Source organism: Nicotiana attenuata, unplaced genomic scaffold (genome assembly GCF_001879085.1).
Source record: "Nicotiana attenuata strain UT unplaced genomic scaffold, NIATTr2, whole genome shotgun sequence".
Taxonomy (NCBI): domain Eukaryota; kingdom Viridiplantae; phylum Streptophyta; class Magnoliopsida; order Solanales; family Solanaceae; genus Nicotiana; species Nicotiana attenuata.
The window spans coordinates 519,397-535,884 of NW_017670238.1; the positions used below are offsets into that span (position 1 = coordinate 519,397).

The following is a 16,488-nucleotide window of genomic DNA, read 5'->3' on the forward strand; positions in this document are numbered from 1 at the left end:
AAACCTTTAGTACCCGTATACATTACATTTTGAAGAATCATATTACAAATTGAAAGTCATCTACTTCACTTTGCACATGATATTGTCAACATTTTATATTTCAAGCATTGGCAAGCTTAATCTTATGGGAGAATTTGTACCGTTAGAATAGTAGATGTGTTAATATAATTACTACAGTCATATAATCTTGTATTTAACTCATTTCATTTTTTTTAACCTTTCTATGTTTGTTCCTTAAATAAATAGTCATTGATATTTTTCAAAGAAATTATTAATATATTGCATTTTTCAAATAAAATATCTTCACAATGTTGATCGAGATGTATAATCTTGCCTGATAACTTGTGAAATATAAATTTTAAGTTGACTATATTGATTGAGGACTTCTACCTTTTGTTGTGTCAACTAAATAGGATCAACAATCGTCATTTTAGGAACATAATTTTTAATGTAAGATTGATGTAATTTCTAAAAAAATCGTATCTATTAAGACGGATACACGCGCAAAGCGCGTACCCTAAGACTAGTTGTGTTAAGTATCCTAATAATAGTGCTAAAATTCGAACTCTCTAAGAACAATTTTAGTACGTATAGAATAACCACAAGTCCAATTCCAAGAAGTATTTGGAAGGAAAAAAGAAAAAAAAAAAACCTCAAGGAATACGTGATATATCAAGTCACTACTTACAATTCCCACGTGGACTCAAGTCTTTTATCCGTACCCAAACCCGATTCAATCTCGGTCCACTTCAGTTCTCCTTTTCCAATTTCAGACATCGCCACCGTCGAAACCGGAGGAGCTGAATCATCGGAAAACCGATCATAACAGCCGACGGAGATGGAAGAAGATAACAGCAACAGTAGTATAACAGTGGATACATCAAAGTCGAAGGATGCAGTGTGGTTACTCAAGTGTCCTTTAGTTGTTTCCAAATCATGGCAAGCCGCCGCCGCCTCCGCCGATTCACCGCAACTTTCTAAAGTCATTGTCTCTGTTGATCCTCTTCATTCCGATGAATCTTCTGCTCTTAAAGTAATCCTCTCTTTTATCTAAAAAAAAAAAACAGCTTTCATAGTCGATCTTATCTCGTACATAGTTTATGTGCGGTGAGTAAACAACTAAAGATAAACACGTCATTTTTCCGATTTCGGAATTTATTTTCTTGAATAAAACGCACATAGATAGAAATCATCTGAAATCTATGATATTTTCTTGAAGCGAAATTCATATTTGTGCTTTTGGTTATGTTTGTTTTTTTGTAATTTTGAGCCGAGGGTCTTTCGGAAACAGCCTCTCTACTCCCTCGGGTCTGCATACACACTACCCTCCCCAGACCCCACTAGTAGGATTTTACTGGGTTGTTATTATTGTTATGTTTGTTTTTTCATTGTTGTTAGAGAGCTAGGTTTAACCAATATAAGTAACAGTATGCCAGAAATTAGGATGTTAATCAGTACCAATTCCTGTGGAACATGATCCTGCGTCTCCGTGGTGAATTTAGGGTTTAAAGTCGATGAATGTACCTCTTAATGTATATACAAATGTTAGTTTGAGTGCCTTTGTAGATTACTAAAGAACTTGGTTCTTTACCTTATTCCTTATGCGTAAGCGTAAATTAAAATAAGCAGTAAATTAAACCCAACATTTTTTACGTGGAAGCTCAAAAGGTGCAAAAACCACGACCTACCATGTAGGATTTTAACTTCAACTTCACTAGAACAATGAGCCAAATTTATCGATTACAAATCTATAACTCAATACTCTGCAGTTCTCCAACGTCAACTATTTGATTTACAAGTTACTCTAACTTGCAAAATCAAACACTCACTCCAACTCACTAATTATACGTGACACTTCGATTACAACTCGATTTCCTAAAACATATTTACTAGATTAACTCAAGAAGAATACAACACTAGTACTCGACTTGAGTATAGAAAATGTAGTTCTTCTTTTGATGTGTAAAAGGATAATCTCAGCAGGTCAAAAAGATAGTGTTTAAATTCCCTCGACTCCGAGATCTTTTAGGAGTCCTATGCATAGTCAGCATCTCGTTTGATAGGACTCCTACTGCTCCAAGGACTCCACAAGTCTTAGAACTCTTGTCTCTCACTTATGCAAACGTATCTTCTTGGACAACAACCCTTATCATGTTTAGCAGTCCTCTTCCAACAAACTCGGACTTGGGTAACTTTGAGATAAAGTTACTCTCTTGCAAAAACGTGCAATCATCAACCTTGAGGAGCTGGGTTCTTAAGCATGAGGAGCTGGTTCTTAGAGCAGTTAAGCTGTTACGTTGAGGACCTGGTTCTTAGAACATTTCATCTGAACAAACTTTGTTAATCATCAAAATCTCAATACTCAACAACAGAGTAGTTTTAGATTCTTGTTTAAAGGTTTGTATATGCATGTGTAGAGTAGTAGTATGAGATAGTCCAACGTCTCTACGGGCCATCCTTGTTCATAGTGGTTGGGGAGTTTTCTCCTAACTACTAGGTCAAGGGTTCAAGGCTGGTCAACAATATCCTACCCCCCTACCCCCCCCCCCCCCTAAAAAAAAAAAAAAAGGTCCTTAATGTTGATACATATTTTTATATATGTTCGTTTAAATTTTATATGTTCATATATAGAGTCTGATCCTGATATTTTCATGGATGTAATCTGTGTTCGAGACGTGGGTGCATGTGCGTCCATTGCTTATACGCTGGATCTGTTCATATGCATCTTTACCCTTATGGAATCTTTATGGTATACAGTTCACTATGGAGATGGGTGGGAATGACACTGGGAATGTGCCGAAAAGTTACTCCTTGAATATGTTCCAAGACTTTGTCCCAATGTGTGTGTTCTCGGAGACCCCTCAAGGTAAGTATCTCGGCTGTCACTTAAGTGGTATAAAGTCATGTGAATGTTTGATGATGTTTCCTATTGTTCTTAGCTTGATCTGCATTGTTTTCGGGGAGTTAAATCAGGTTGATTATTTCCATTTGTTTCTTCAAAACATTATAGGTTTAGGTACACCTAGTGAACTGAAGGACCAGTTTGAGTTCTCTGATTTATTTTTGTCTCAAAACAGCATCTTTCTGCTTCTGATTAGGCTCCTCCATCTGCACTGTGAGGTTCAGTTGGAGATTTTAGTTGTCTATTTGCTAGCAATTGGTTTGGGTACTGATATCTTGATTCTATTGTTTGTTTAGTTATCTAAAAAACACACACCACGTACACAAGGATCCAGAGTTATCTGCTACACCAGTTTCTTTAAGATATTTTATGCTGGATGCTTAGATTCTTTCACGTTGTATCAGAGTCAACCTTTGATAGTTCTCATGCTTCTAAGTATGCATTTAAGTCCATGTGTTCACCCTAAGAATTCAATAGTGTGGAAGGGTGTTGAGTTATTTAAAGTCCCACGAAAGGTATGCATCCAAAGAGGTTTATAAATGTCTTGGGTCACTCCTCTCTTTGTCTCAAGGTTTTGGGTTGGATGCTTAGAGTGTTTTCATACACTCATAGAATAACCGGGTATCCTTTAAAGGAGTTAAGAGGCTTAATTTCCTTGAAAATCTCTTGGCTACTTCTCGCTGAGGCCTCCACGTTCTCTGATTCCTTTTCATTGGCTCTGTGTTTCTAGTTATTTTCTCTTTCCTTTGCCTCTTTGTTTACTTCTCCTTCATTAACTCTGAGATAATGAAATTGTATGTTTATGTCAATTTTGTGCCCTCTATTTCAATTTAGATGGCACACTTTCCTTATTATTCCGTTCCAAAAAGAATGACACATTTCTATAGTTAAAAATAATTCAACTTTAGAATCTTCATTTTACCTATTTTACCCTTAATGAGAAGCTTTTATAACCACACAAATGTCATGGCCCCACAATGCTTTTACTTCGTCCCGAGTCAAACTACCTCATCTAAATTTTATCGGAAGGAGTAAATTATAAAGTTCTTTTCTTTCTGCAATATCATCAATATATGACTTTAGAATATTTTCAAAAATCTAAGCTTTATTTGCTTGGTGCTGGTTTTTTTTCTTTGCTTACATTATCTATCGTAGTACTGAGGAATTCACGAATTGGCGGTTTTAAGCTTTTCCAACTGGAAAGCGTTACGGTCAACCCAGGTTTCAATTTGATTTACCTAATTCACTCTCTCAACCTCTGCTCTCCGAATTATTGTTCTTTCTGAAGGAAGAGCTTCCATGGAAGGAAAGGTCGAACATAAGTTTGATATGACACCTCATACTCGTAACATGGAGGAGTACAGGAAAATGTGTCGTGAAAGGACAAATAAGTCAATGATTAAGAACAGACAAATACAGGTAAATCTCCTATCATTTGATCTCTTCTCTGAAACATTCGCACTTTGTCTTGACTGTTCCTTGATTAATTTACTGCAAAATCAGGTCATTGATAATGATCGTGGAGTCAATATGAGGCCCATGCCTGGGATGATCGGCTTGATTGCCTCCAGTTCTAAGGTATACGGACCATCATCTATTCCTCTGAACATTTAGAAATCTTGCCTTTCCTTTTTTATACACAGCTTTATGTACTTTTGGAAGATTTCGTCTTTGCAGAGGATCTTTCAGGTCATATAGTGCGTATGATTTGACATGCTGCAATTTACTAAGTTGTAACTTTAGTAAATGCCTTCTTGAGACAGAGAAATGCTTTTCATGATCTTCAAAGTATGATAGAGCATACGATTGGGTTACACACACTCACTATTACGCCTCCTTGAAACCTCGTTTTGCATGACCTTCTGTCAGAGTACTTTGCCAACTTGGCTCACTGTATTCAGTTATATTATGGAAATGCTCCCCATGGTCCTTTCTAATCTCTGCAAGAAAGTTAATGGAATAATTAGTAGCCTCTTTAAATCCTTGTTCCCATGCAGGACAAGAAGAAGGCGGCTCCTGTTAAGGGGCCTGAAGTCAAGAGAACTAGAAGGGACCGTGGCGAACTGGAAGATATCATGTTTAAGCTTTTTGAGAGACAACCCAATTGGACTTTGAAGCAGTTAGTGCAAGAAACAGATCAACCTGCGGTATGTTGTCTGATCCGGATGTCTATTCTGTCATAAAATCCTTAAGTTATTTGTTTCTTTTTGTGATCGGACGCTTACTTTACTGGGGTTTTTTGGTTAGTACCTATTGTTTTTGAGATTAGTTAATACTCATTATTTTCTTTTTTTCTGAGAATGAAGTTAATACCCATTGTTTTCTTGAGGGAAGTGTGAGATTCACTGCAATAGCTCTTGCAATCCAAGTCACATCACATAATTTTGCTTCCATGTTTGCTCATATATGTCCATTTTGTCCTCTCAATCAGGGACAACAAATAGAGAGAACAGAAAAATGATTATATTTCCTTTTGATGCTGCGTGGTTGCGTCTCTCCTTACCTCATGATATTATATCTAACTAGTTTACTTGCTTTGCAGCAATTTTTAAAAGAGATATTGAATGAGCTTTGCGTGTACAATAAAAGAGGAACAAACCAAGGAACATACGAGTTGAAGCCAGAGTATAAAAAATCTGTAGAGGATACAGGTGCTGAATGAATTGTCCCTCTGTTTCAATACATGTTAGGTCGTGGAACCTAGAGTTTTAGTAGAATTAGTGTCGTGAACATTATACCTCTATCTTTCACCAATTGATAGGTGCTGTAGTATGCCGTCATCGTCAATCATGAATGGATGTATGAATTTTGTCCTCTATGGAAATGGAATTATAGAACTGAACTGCTATTCTTTTGTTGTATAAGTTTACCCCATGGAAAAGGGAAGAAGGTTCGCCAACATTATTGTATAAATTGCTGGGTCGCTGAACATTGCATACATAAGAAGACCAATGTAATCTAGCCCTTCTCTGAAAATCCTGCAATGCAGGAGCTTGATGTACAGGGCTGCCCTTTTAATTTTTATTACCTCAAGGAATATTTTGTTTTGTTTGATAAGTATCATTACCTCAAGGAATGTTATCATTGGAAATAAGTAATGCTGGGATATAAGAGTCTAGCTTATATAAACAATTTATTACTTCCATTTTCCTTGCACTCCACCTTCCCGAAGACTATATTTCTGACAAGATTATGGTTTTTCATGGGAGAAAAAAAAAAGAACAGAAGATAATAATTTTGTTTTATATTAACCTAGAAATATTCAAAGGTCAACTAGCTCATGGTTCGGGACTCGATGGGTAACAGACTCATCTCTCTACCTTTCTCACTCAAATACCAAGTTTTTTGGTTTCCAAAATACTTTGAACTCATGATGTGCGCCTAATCTATACATGAAAGCGTTAATCTATAGGAGTTATTGAAGACTAATTCAAATTGGAGTAGGAAACCTAAATGTTTAGGATTTGTTACTTGCTATTTTCTTTAGCGAATGTCTAAATGAGTTTTGTAGTCAATTTCATATGGGAATAGGTTATTAGTTTCTTCACAAAGTAGGTTTTGCACTATTATAATTAGTGGTGCTATTAACTATTTTCTTGTGTTGAGATTGATGAGAGGGAATTATTTTTGAGGTACTTGTATCCTTGGGAGTCCCATAGCATGTGTGTTTGTTTACCTCGAATATTTTCGAGTAACAATGATTTGTAGTTTTAAAGATACGTGATTTAATTCAATACCATTTAACAATCAAGAAATATGAAGTAAAAATGAAAGAGAAAGGTGAATCAAACCAATGTTACTCAACAGTAGTGACCTCGAGCACAGGGGCCTCGGGGTAGGCTTGGTATAATAAGAACAAGTATAAAAGCAAAGTAAGAACAATAAAGCTAAAGGACAATGCTGATGAAAAGCAGGCGAAAAAGGTAGAGTATATTCTATTCTCAGTTCTCTCAGATGATCTTACAAATGATTGGGGTTCCCTTTTTATAATAGAGGAACCCTAAATAAGGAATATTTCTATTTACAGTAGGGAATATTCTTGTTACAGCTGTCTAACCGCCAAGTACGGAATTGTACGATCTTATTCCGGGATTTGCACCATGATCTTAGAGACGTGGTAGGAATCTAGCTCGCTCTGGTACAAATCCATAACGGCACTACTTCGAGGTCAAGCACACTTGGCCTCGGTATTCCTCGAACTCCTACCTTTGGGCATTACACTCTGTCTTCGAGCTCGAGTCTGGTCCGCCGGTTTCGAACTTGACCTCTCCCAGACTCGGGCCTAGGGCGGAACCTCGAGCTTCTACATCAGGGGCATATAATTTTGACTGTATACAGATAGTCCCCGCGTTTCTTAGAATAAGATGATAAGAAACGATTTGCACCTCGACTTCCCCAAGCTTTTCATGATGATGTCACGCCCGTGACGTAGGTGCTTGAAATGACCGGAAATGTCACGTCGGTACTGTTCCCCAAAACATCAAATGCGTGTCAGCGTTGGTTGGCCACTTGCGCCGCCGATCCGTCGCCGCCTTTCTATAAATAGGAGGCTATTCTGTTGAACAAAGAACTGTTCTTTTTTCATCCTCATATACTTTTGATCTTTTCCCTTCTTTGCTTCCTTCTTTAATCGTTTATTCCCATGGTTCGAACCCGCGAATACAAGGTCATAAGGCAGCAACTTTACCAGTTATGCCAAGGTTCCTTTTTTCAAAGCTTCGATTTGAAACGACGTGAGAAGGGCACCGAATCCTTCTCGCATCGGAAAATATGTGAACTTTACACTGTTGCTAATCTCTCTTAACTTCAACCTGGTGTAGCACTTCATTCCTTTTGCTCTCCATGGAATGAGGTGGAACCATCGTCTACTAACTTTTGCATCCCCCCCCCTCCCCGGGAACAATGCCCCAAGGATAAACATCCTTGGATCGTTGCTCGTGCATCTTGTAACCCTTTTGATTTTTCTTGTGATAGAAGGTGAAGCTACATCTTCTGGTCTTCCCTTCTGGTCTTTTTCTTTTGCTGCTCTTTTTTAACGGATTATGGCCCAAAATTTCAACGGAATGCTCAACCTCCGTGAAAATACAGTTACATTCAACGAGGATTTTCCGCCCTAAATCTCTTCGGGCGTACATACATTTTCAAAGATCAAAATGGGGTCCCCGGGGAGGAGGTTCCCGAAGATGTCGCTCTCGAGGACGTGGCCTTAAAAGTAGATTAGGTTCTTGGCTTTTGTTTCTTGCTTCTTTGTTCCTGTGTGAATACCCTTCGTGGATATTGTAGTTATATTTTGTAACTGTCTCTTGTAAATATAAAAGGACCTATTTGTCTCATTTTTGGCTTGTGTTGAATTTCATTCCATCTTTATCTGCGAAAAAATTCGATTGCATAACTTTGGTGATAGGCCTGAACACCGGACTCAGGACATAATAAACCCTTAGGTATTTAATCAACCAATATAATATCCCTTAAGGCTCTTGTTAATCCTCGAGCTGAGCTTAAATCGATTCTATGCGAACTCGGAACATCAGGATTCCTGAGTCCGAGTTAAGTGAGAGCAAGGTCTCGAATTTGAAATAAATTTAGCCCTTAGGCTCCGTAGACGATCATCGAGTGAGAACTTCCTTCAAACTCGAGTAGCCCTTGGGCTTAGTAGTCAAGCGAGTACTTGCTCGAATAAAGTTAGCCCTTAGGCTTTTTTATAGTCCCTGAGTGAGAAATTTCTCAAACTCGGGTAGCCCTTGGGCTTAGTAATCGAGTGAACACTTTGCTCGAACTCGAAATAGATTGATAAAAAATGAGTAGATCTTCGACGCCTCGATCCTGATGCCAATCTCGTGACGTCAGCGGTTGAGGTGACTTAAAAGGTTGCTTTTCGTGCGGTTCCCAAGGTCATTGATTGGAGGCGACTGACGGTCGGCTTTTTGGCTTCCTTAGTACGCTTGAATGATCTCATATAAATAGATAAACTTCACAATCTTGCAAGCTTTATTCTCATATTGTTCTCAAAGTCTCATTAGCTCTTTCAATTTCTCCGAGTTCTCTCTTCTCTTCTATTAGTCCTTATTTCATCATCAACACTCTCTATTTTGAAATTCCGCATTATAATGGCTAAGACCTCTAAATCGGTTCCCCAGAAAGAAAAGGCTTCTTCATCTTCTCGATCGACCAAGAGTAAACCGGTAGTGCCCCCTCGTATTGAGGAGTGCATTCCTCCGCCATGCGAAATAACATCCGATTTCAAGATCAAGAAACCCGTATCGACACCAGTCCGATGTGAGCCCATGTCTCGATATGTCAATTTGATAACCAAGGACGAGCTTGCACAAGTTAAGGAGGATTGCAAGTGGGAGAACAAAGAAGTAGTGATCCCTTCCCCCGAGGAGGATATCACTACATATAAAGCGAGGTACTTAAGCGTGTATACCTACCCATTCACGTTGGGCCCTGCAATCCCGACTCAGGGTCCCATAGATCCAGTTATTCTCGATTTTCGCCAACGGTACCGAGTGAAGCTTGTCCAAATCGATCCTTCGTTCTGGCAAATTGTTCATTTGATCAAGTTCTTTTCGAGTCAGGTCGAGGGGATGCCTTTCACCCTCAACCATCTGATCAGACAATACAATCCTCGACTTTATCGCGGTGGCTTGATAAAACTGCAATGCTGATCCTTGAAATCTCTATTTTCTAGTGTCGATGAGGATAAAGACCGCGGGTGGATGAGCCTATTTGTCTGAGTCAAGACCTCTGACCTAATTCCTACTGAATGGATGTCGTTCCCCGAGGAGTGGAACATGAAACGTATGTAAATAATAGGTTTATACCCCATTTCCTTTTCCTTTTCTCGGTTTTATCTTTCCCCTCGGTTTAACTCCTTTCTGATGGTGTAGCTACTGCTTGGTTTCCCGGTGGGGTCCTGGACCTCGAAGGTTGGGTCCGAAAGCTAGTTTCCACTTCCTCTTATTCGGAGCGTTGTTGGCGAGATTTGGTCAAGGGTCGATGGGAGGCCAAAAACCATGGTGAGCTCCCTTGTTTGTTTTCTTGTACTTATTTCGGTTTTGTGCAGGTCTTGGAGAAGCCGTTGCTATGCGGCCGGCCCTGGATGATGAAGAAGAGATTCCGAAGTCTTCTAAAGAAAAAAGAAAAAGAGAGTCATCTGCAAATCCCCCGAAGCCCAAGAAGAGCGTGGTTCGAAGGTCCAAGGCCAATACGGCGGCCTTATCTCCGGAAACGGCCCAACGCCTCTGGGATCATGAGGAAGAAGAAGATAACGACTGCCTACTGGTAGCTCGTGAAAGAGGAAACGCCGGTGCTTAGAAGTCCGTCGAGCTGGTGATGGTTGATGTGGCTCATTCCAGAGCCGAAGAAATATCCGAGGGGAGTTCAAACAAAGTCCCCGAGCCATCGTGCAGAAAAAAGGCACCTCGTCTAGGAGGCCATTTGGAGGGCGAGGCCGAATGGCCCGATCCCGAGCCTTTTCAAATAAAAGAGAACTCCCCGAGTGGATCACTTGGGGTACTCAATGTGGACGACTCACCGCCTGGCCCCGAGTTCTCCGAGGAGCAAATTCGAGATGCTCAGAATATGAGGTCTTCTGAAGTGGAAGCGAGCCACGAAGGGCATGACATCTTTCGAGAATGCTTTGTAGGGCTTGCAGATGGCCCGACCCAGATGCTTTTTTCATTTTTGATGAGGCTCGTCGACTCTTCAAACAAATGGGTTTTCTGTTTTTTATACCGCGCCATTGCTTTTGTTGTTCTGAATCCATCTCTCCCCCTTTTTTTATGAAAGATGTGGTGCTCCATAAAAGTGCATTTTCCAAGTCTCGAACCGATCTTGCTCGATGTGAGTCTGAGCTTAAGAAGGTTTCGGAAGAGAGGGACAGTCTTAAAACCCTCTATGTTAAGAAAGAAGTGGAGATCAACGATCTTCGAGTTGAATTGACGCAGGCTTGCCAGGGACGGGCCGAGTTTGTTGAAAAGGTAATATAGCCTTTAAGGGTCTGTTATGTAATTGTTTGTTTCGACGATTAATGCTTTTAATTTTGCAGTTTCATCAGAAGGGCGAAATGTGATGCAACTTCGGGAGGAGCTTAAGATGAAGGATGCCGAGACCTTGGGGTGGAGGCGAAGCATGGACAATCTCGCTTCTGAGAAAGAAACTCATCGAGAAGAGCTGGCTTCACTCGAACGTCAGTTTCAAAGTGTGAAGGAGGAGAATCTAGCTCGAGGCCGCAAGATCGAGGAGCTGAAAGCTAAATCCGCTGCTGAGTTGGCCAAGGCCAGATCCGACGCTGAGGCAATTATGTCTTCGTACCGAGCCGATGCTGAAGCGGCTAATGCTTGGGCCAAGGAGATTTCTTATGCAGCAAAAGTTAAGTTATCAAGTGCACTTGACTATGCTAGGCGACAGTCCCGGAGGGTAACCCTCGAGGAGGTACATGCTCGCGGTTTCGATCTCTCGGCCGATATCGAAAGGGCAAAGATTTTGGAAGAAGAGGCTACCGCTCTGCTTTCTGATGAGGATGATTCTGCTAGTGGCTCCGAGAGTGGAGAAGACGAAGATGAAGTACCTGAGGATGAGTCTCTCGAAGATGTGACTGCCGAAGATGTGACTCCGAAGTAGTTTTAGGTTTCCTTATTTTGTTTTTGTGCAAGTATCCTTTGAGTAATATTCCTTGTAATCATCCTTTGGAAATACAGGAGGAGCCTTTTTTCCCATTTTTGACTTGTGCTGGATTTCATATTGTCTTTATTTATGGAAAAACTTCGTTTGAATGATTGGTCCGAGAACTGGTTTGGGTTCGGGATATAATAAACCCTTAGTCTTTACCGATAGATATAATAATCTTCGAGCTAAGTTTAGATCGATCCGATGTAAGCTCGGGGTATCATGACTCTTGAGTCCGGATCGAAATGAGAGCGGAGTCTCGTTCTATAAGTTTTTGGCCCTTAAGCCTTTCGAAGTTGGCCCTTAGGCTCTTTAAGTTGGGCCAATTCGGCCTCTAGAATGGCTATACAATTTTTCCCTCATTTAGGCTAAAAGACTTAGTGAAAGTTTAGTTATGCCATAGCATGTGTTTTTTTTACTCGTTGGGTTTTTCGAAGGTTCGACGTATCGAGACCTTGTTTTTGTACTGATAATCGAATATCTCTTTAGGTTTTATCGATGGCTGATGTTATCGAAGCCTATAAATTATTCGAGGGCTGAATTTATTGAAGCCCATTAAATTGTTCAGCCTATGTGTGGTGATTTCCGGCGGAATCCCTATCATATCTAAATGGGACCAAGCAATGCAATCCATATTATCAATAAGAAACTAAATGAGTTTTTTCTTGAGTTCGGGAGTTAATCCCGTTACCAGGTGTACCTTTCTCTTGAGCGGTTGACTTGGTGCTCAGCCTATGTGTGGTGATTTCCGGCGGAATCCCTATCATATCTAAATGGGACCAAGCAATGCAATCTATATTATCAATAAGAAACTAAATGAGTTTTTTCTTGAGTTCGGGAGTTAATCCCGTTCCCAGGTGTACCTTTCTCTTGAGCGGTTGACTTGGTAGCATTGGACTCCTCGAGAATAATGAAGGTTCGAGGAGTAAGGAAGTTCTCTTCTTCGCCTTCGATTACCTGTTATTCTAATTCTGTCGATGCTGGGAGCTGTGATTGCTACTTAGCTGCCTGCTTACCTTTGGAGCTCGATTTCTACGAGGCCAAGGGTTCTGGTATCGGAACCACTTCCTCGATTGCAAACATCTCTTTTGCAGCATGTTGTTCTCCGTGGACTGTTTTCACTCCCTCCTCTGTCGGAAATTTCATCATCTGGTGGAGGGTCGAAGGCACTGCCCTCATGTTGTGTATCCATGGTCTCCCAAGGAGCACGTTATACCTCATGTCACCTTCGATGACATGGAACCTGGTGTCTTGTATGGTCCCGGCTACATTTACTGGCAAGATAATCTCTCTCTTTGTTGTTTTGCTTGCCATGTTCAAGCCATTCAACACCCGGGATGCGGGTACAATCTGATCTTGCAGGCCAAGTTGTTCCACGACCCTCGATCTGATTATGTTTGCCGAGCTACCTGGATCCACTATAACACGTTTAACTTGAATTTTATTTAAAAGAATAGAGATTACCAGGGCGTCGTTGTGAGGTTGGGATAAGTTTTCTGCTTCCTCGTCGCAGAATGACAGGACGTCCTCGGGCACATAGCTCCGAGTCCGTTTTTCTCTTGTGATTGATACTTTGGTGTGCTTGAATATAGGACGTTGGGGGACATCGACTCCTCCAATGATTATGTGGATTACATGCTGTGGTTCTTCTTGCTCGTTTTTCCTTGCATCTCTCTCCCTGAAGTGGTTCTTGGCACGATCACTTAGAAATTCTCGAAGGTGGCCCTCGTTGAACAATCGAGCCACCTATTCTTTTAGCTGCCGAAAATCTTTTGTTCCATGACTGGCGTGCCATGATACTTGAACATCAAGTTCGGGTTTCTTTGAGAAGGATCGGTTTGTATGGGCCTTGGCCACTTGGTGTCTTTGATTTTTCCAATACCTGACATGATCCCTGATGCATTAATGCTAAATTGTACTCTGATAATAGAGGAGCCTTCGTGGGGTCGGTATGTTTATCGAACTCGCTCTTGCTCATGAGTCCCCGAGAACTATGCCCTCGATCATTTTTCCGATCGCTCCGAGGAATGTTACGGCTTGGACCGTTGTTCCTTCGGTCGGCATATGGCTGATACCTTTCCTTGTTTGATCTCGAATCTCTGTTCGTGTCCCTTGGGGGCTTGGCCACGAACCTGTTAGGATGAACTGAGCCCGAGGGGCCTCCTAATTTGTCTTCCTCAACTCTGATTTTTGACTGGTAATGGTTGTGCACACTGACCATGTCACAGCTGGATACTCTATCAAGTTCTGCTTTAGTTGTCGAGAAGCAATTGAGCTTTGCTCGTTCAAACCCTACATGAAGGCCTGTACCGCTCAGTCGTCGGAGACCGGTGGCAGTTCCATTCTTTCCATCTGAAACCTGGACACGAACTCCCTTAACATCTCGTCGTTCCTTTGTTTTATTTTGAAGACATCCAATTTTCTTGTGGCCACCTTTATGGCCCCGACGTGAGCTTAAACGAAAGCGTCCGCTAACATAGCAAATGAATCAATAGAGTTAGGAGCTAAGTTGTAATACCAAATCATAGCTCCTTTTGAGAGTGTTTCCCCAAACTTTTTCAACAACACTGACTCGATTTCATCATCATTCAAGTCATTTCCTTTGATCCACAAGTATATGAAGTAATATGTTTGTTAGGGCCGGTTGTCCCGTTATATTTGGGTATATCTTGCATGCGAAATTTCTTAGGAATGGGCATCGGGGCTGCGCTCTGAGGGAATGTGTTTTTGTATGAACTCTTTGGCATCTAGACCTTTCAAAACTGGAGGTGCCCCCGGTATCTGGTCTACACGAGAGTTATAAGTCCCCACCTTCTTGTCGTTATCCTCAATTTTCTTTTCTCTGGACTAGATCCTCTTAGTGAGTTCTTCTAGCATTTTCATAATAGTGGGGTCAGTCCCCCAACTGTCTCCATTTGGTCCTTCCTTCGTTGGTTCAGAACGTCGATTGTTTTCATGTTCAACTACACTCGGGGTCTTATTCTGACTTTGAATTTGTGATGGGGATTTGCTGAGCCTGCAACATCTCAAATATCACTTGGAGGCTAACTCATCCCTCTCCTGCTCCTGGCGTTCCTTGGTCCCCTGGTCGAGCATCCCTGCGTACGCTCCCTTCGGGGTCTGTGCCTAGGCTGGTGTTTATAGCAATATGAGAACCAACATCAACTGGTTCCATGTTTGGCACTTCCCCAGGGTTTATTGGTGGTACACCAACCACTACATTGTTGTTTTCTCCAAGACCCTCATTGTCATGAACAGGTGCATTTTGTGAGCTAGACATGTTTCAGCCTGAAAACCAAAGATTCTTGACAAGAAAAAGCATAAAGATAACGTGTGTAATAAGAATCAGTAAAGAAATAATCACATTTATCTTTAGCCCCACGGTGGGCGCCAAACTCTTTACCTCGAAAAATATGAGTAACAATTAAATTTGATTTGTGGTTTTAAAGAAATATGAAGTAAAAATGAAAGAGAAAGGTGAATCAAACCAATGCTACTCAACAGCAGTGACCTCGAGCACAGGGGCCTCGAGGTAGGCTTGGTATAATAAGAACAAGTATAAAAGCAAAGTAAGAACAATAGAGCTAAAGGACACTGTTGATGAAAAGCAGGCGAAAAAGGTAGAGTCTATTCTATTCTTAGTGCTCAGATGATCTTACAAATGATTGTGGTTCCCTTTTTTATAATAGAGGAACCCTAAATAAGGATATTTCTATTTACAGTAGAAAATATTCTTGTTACAGCTGTCTAACCGCCTAGTACGGAATTGAACGATCTTATTCTGGGATTTGCGCCATGATCTTAGGGACGTGGCAGGAATCTAGCTCGCTCTGGTACAAATCCATGACGGCACTATTTCGAGGTTGAGCACACTTGGCCTCGGTATTCCTTGAACCCCTACCTCCGGGCATTACACTCTGTCTTCGAGCTCGAGTCTTGTCCGCCGGTTTCAAACTTGACCTCTCTCGGACTCGGGCCTAGGGCGGAACCTCGAGCTTCTACATCGGGGGCATATGATTTTGACCGTATACAGTGTTGTATTTGCACCTGGGAAGGTTGGGTGCTTGATGGGCTTTGCGCTAATCGTCATCCAACATAGTGTGAAATTCAAAAATAGCTAGATTTACAAGTGGTAATTGAAAAAATAGTCACAGTTTCAAAAGCAATCGAAAAAATCTGAACGAAAACATTGTTCAAAATCCGAAAAATATTCCGATATAATATACTGGAGTTCTGGCATAATATACTGGACTTCCAGTATAATATACTTGAGTTCCAGCATAATATACTGGAGTTCTAGTATATATTGGTCCAGCATAATATGCTGGAAGTTCATTCACATGTGCTCCAATCTCCAGTATATTATGCTGGAACTTTCCGTGTGTTGGAGTTCCAGCATAATATGCTGGAAGTTCATACACAGGTGCATCAATCTCCATTATATTATGCTGGAACTTTTTGTGTTGCAGCAAAATAGTGGCTATTTTTTAATGACTTGGCAAACACTGACTATTTATCAGTGACCAGTCCGAAAACTGGCTAGCCCGTTCTATTTTCACTCCAACATAAGAATACTCTATTTTCAGCACTTGGACGGGGGAGGGTTTGGGATGGCTTTGTTGGACTATTCTCATGGAGTCATTGTTCAGTTCAGGCTTGTTCTATGGACAAATTTAGCGTTAAGTTCACAATGCAAAATGTTGGATCGAGAGAAAAGTATGAGATTCAACAGCAGAATTTTTTCATGTATCCATGGTTTTTCTCGAAAATTACTGTTTCACTTAGCGATGTCAATATTAGACAGTACATATATACCTGTGTCTGCGCTCCATGTCAAATGAAAATGGTGACAGTGCGCTATCTAATGTCTCCAATCATGTTTGGCTACAGTTTTATTTACAATTTTTCCTTGATGC

The 16,488-nt window shown here is 40.8% G+C and overlaps 1 protein-coding gene across 1 annotated transcript; it reads left to right on the forward strand.

Annotated features, from left to right (window-relative positions):
- Positions 1-688: 688 nt before the first annotated feature.
- Positions 689-5,956, forward strand: LOC109236410 (transcription initiation factor IIF subunit beta). The gene is made up of 6 exons (XM_019402585.1): positions 689-1,033; positions 2,758-2,866; positions 4,191-4,321; positions 4,406-4,480; positions 4,900-5,049; positions 5,445-5,956. Exons 1-6 carry the CDS (start codon positions 839-841, stop codon positions 5,562-5,564), a joined length of 780 nt encoding a protein of 259 aa, XP_019258130.1. The 5' UTR covers positions 689-838; the 3' UTR covers positions 5,565-5,956.
- The last annotated feature ends 10,532 nt before the right edge of the window (positions 5,957-16,488 follow it).

Bases quoted from the DNA above. Each gene is read 5' to 3' on its own strand.
- LOC109236410 (XM_019402585.1), top strand. From the start codon at position 839: ATGGAAGAAGATAACAGCAACAGTAGTATAACAGTGGATACATCAAAG. The intron at 1,034-2,757 runs GTAATCCTCTCT...TATGGTATACAG, and splicing joins ATGAATCTTCTGCTCTTAAA to TTCACTATGGAGATGGGTGG. The intron at 2,867-4,190 runs GTAAGTATCTCG...TTCTTTCTGAAG, and splicing joins GTTCTCGGAGACCCCTCAAG to GAAGAGCTTCCATGGAAGGA.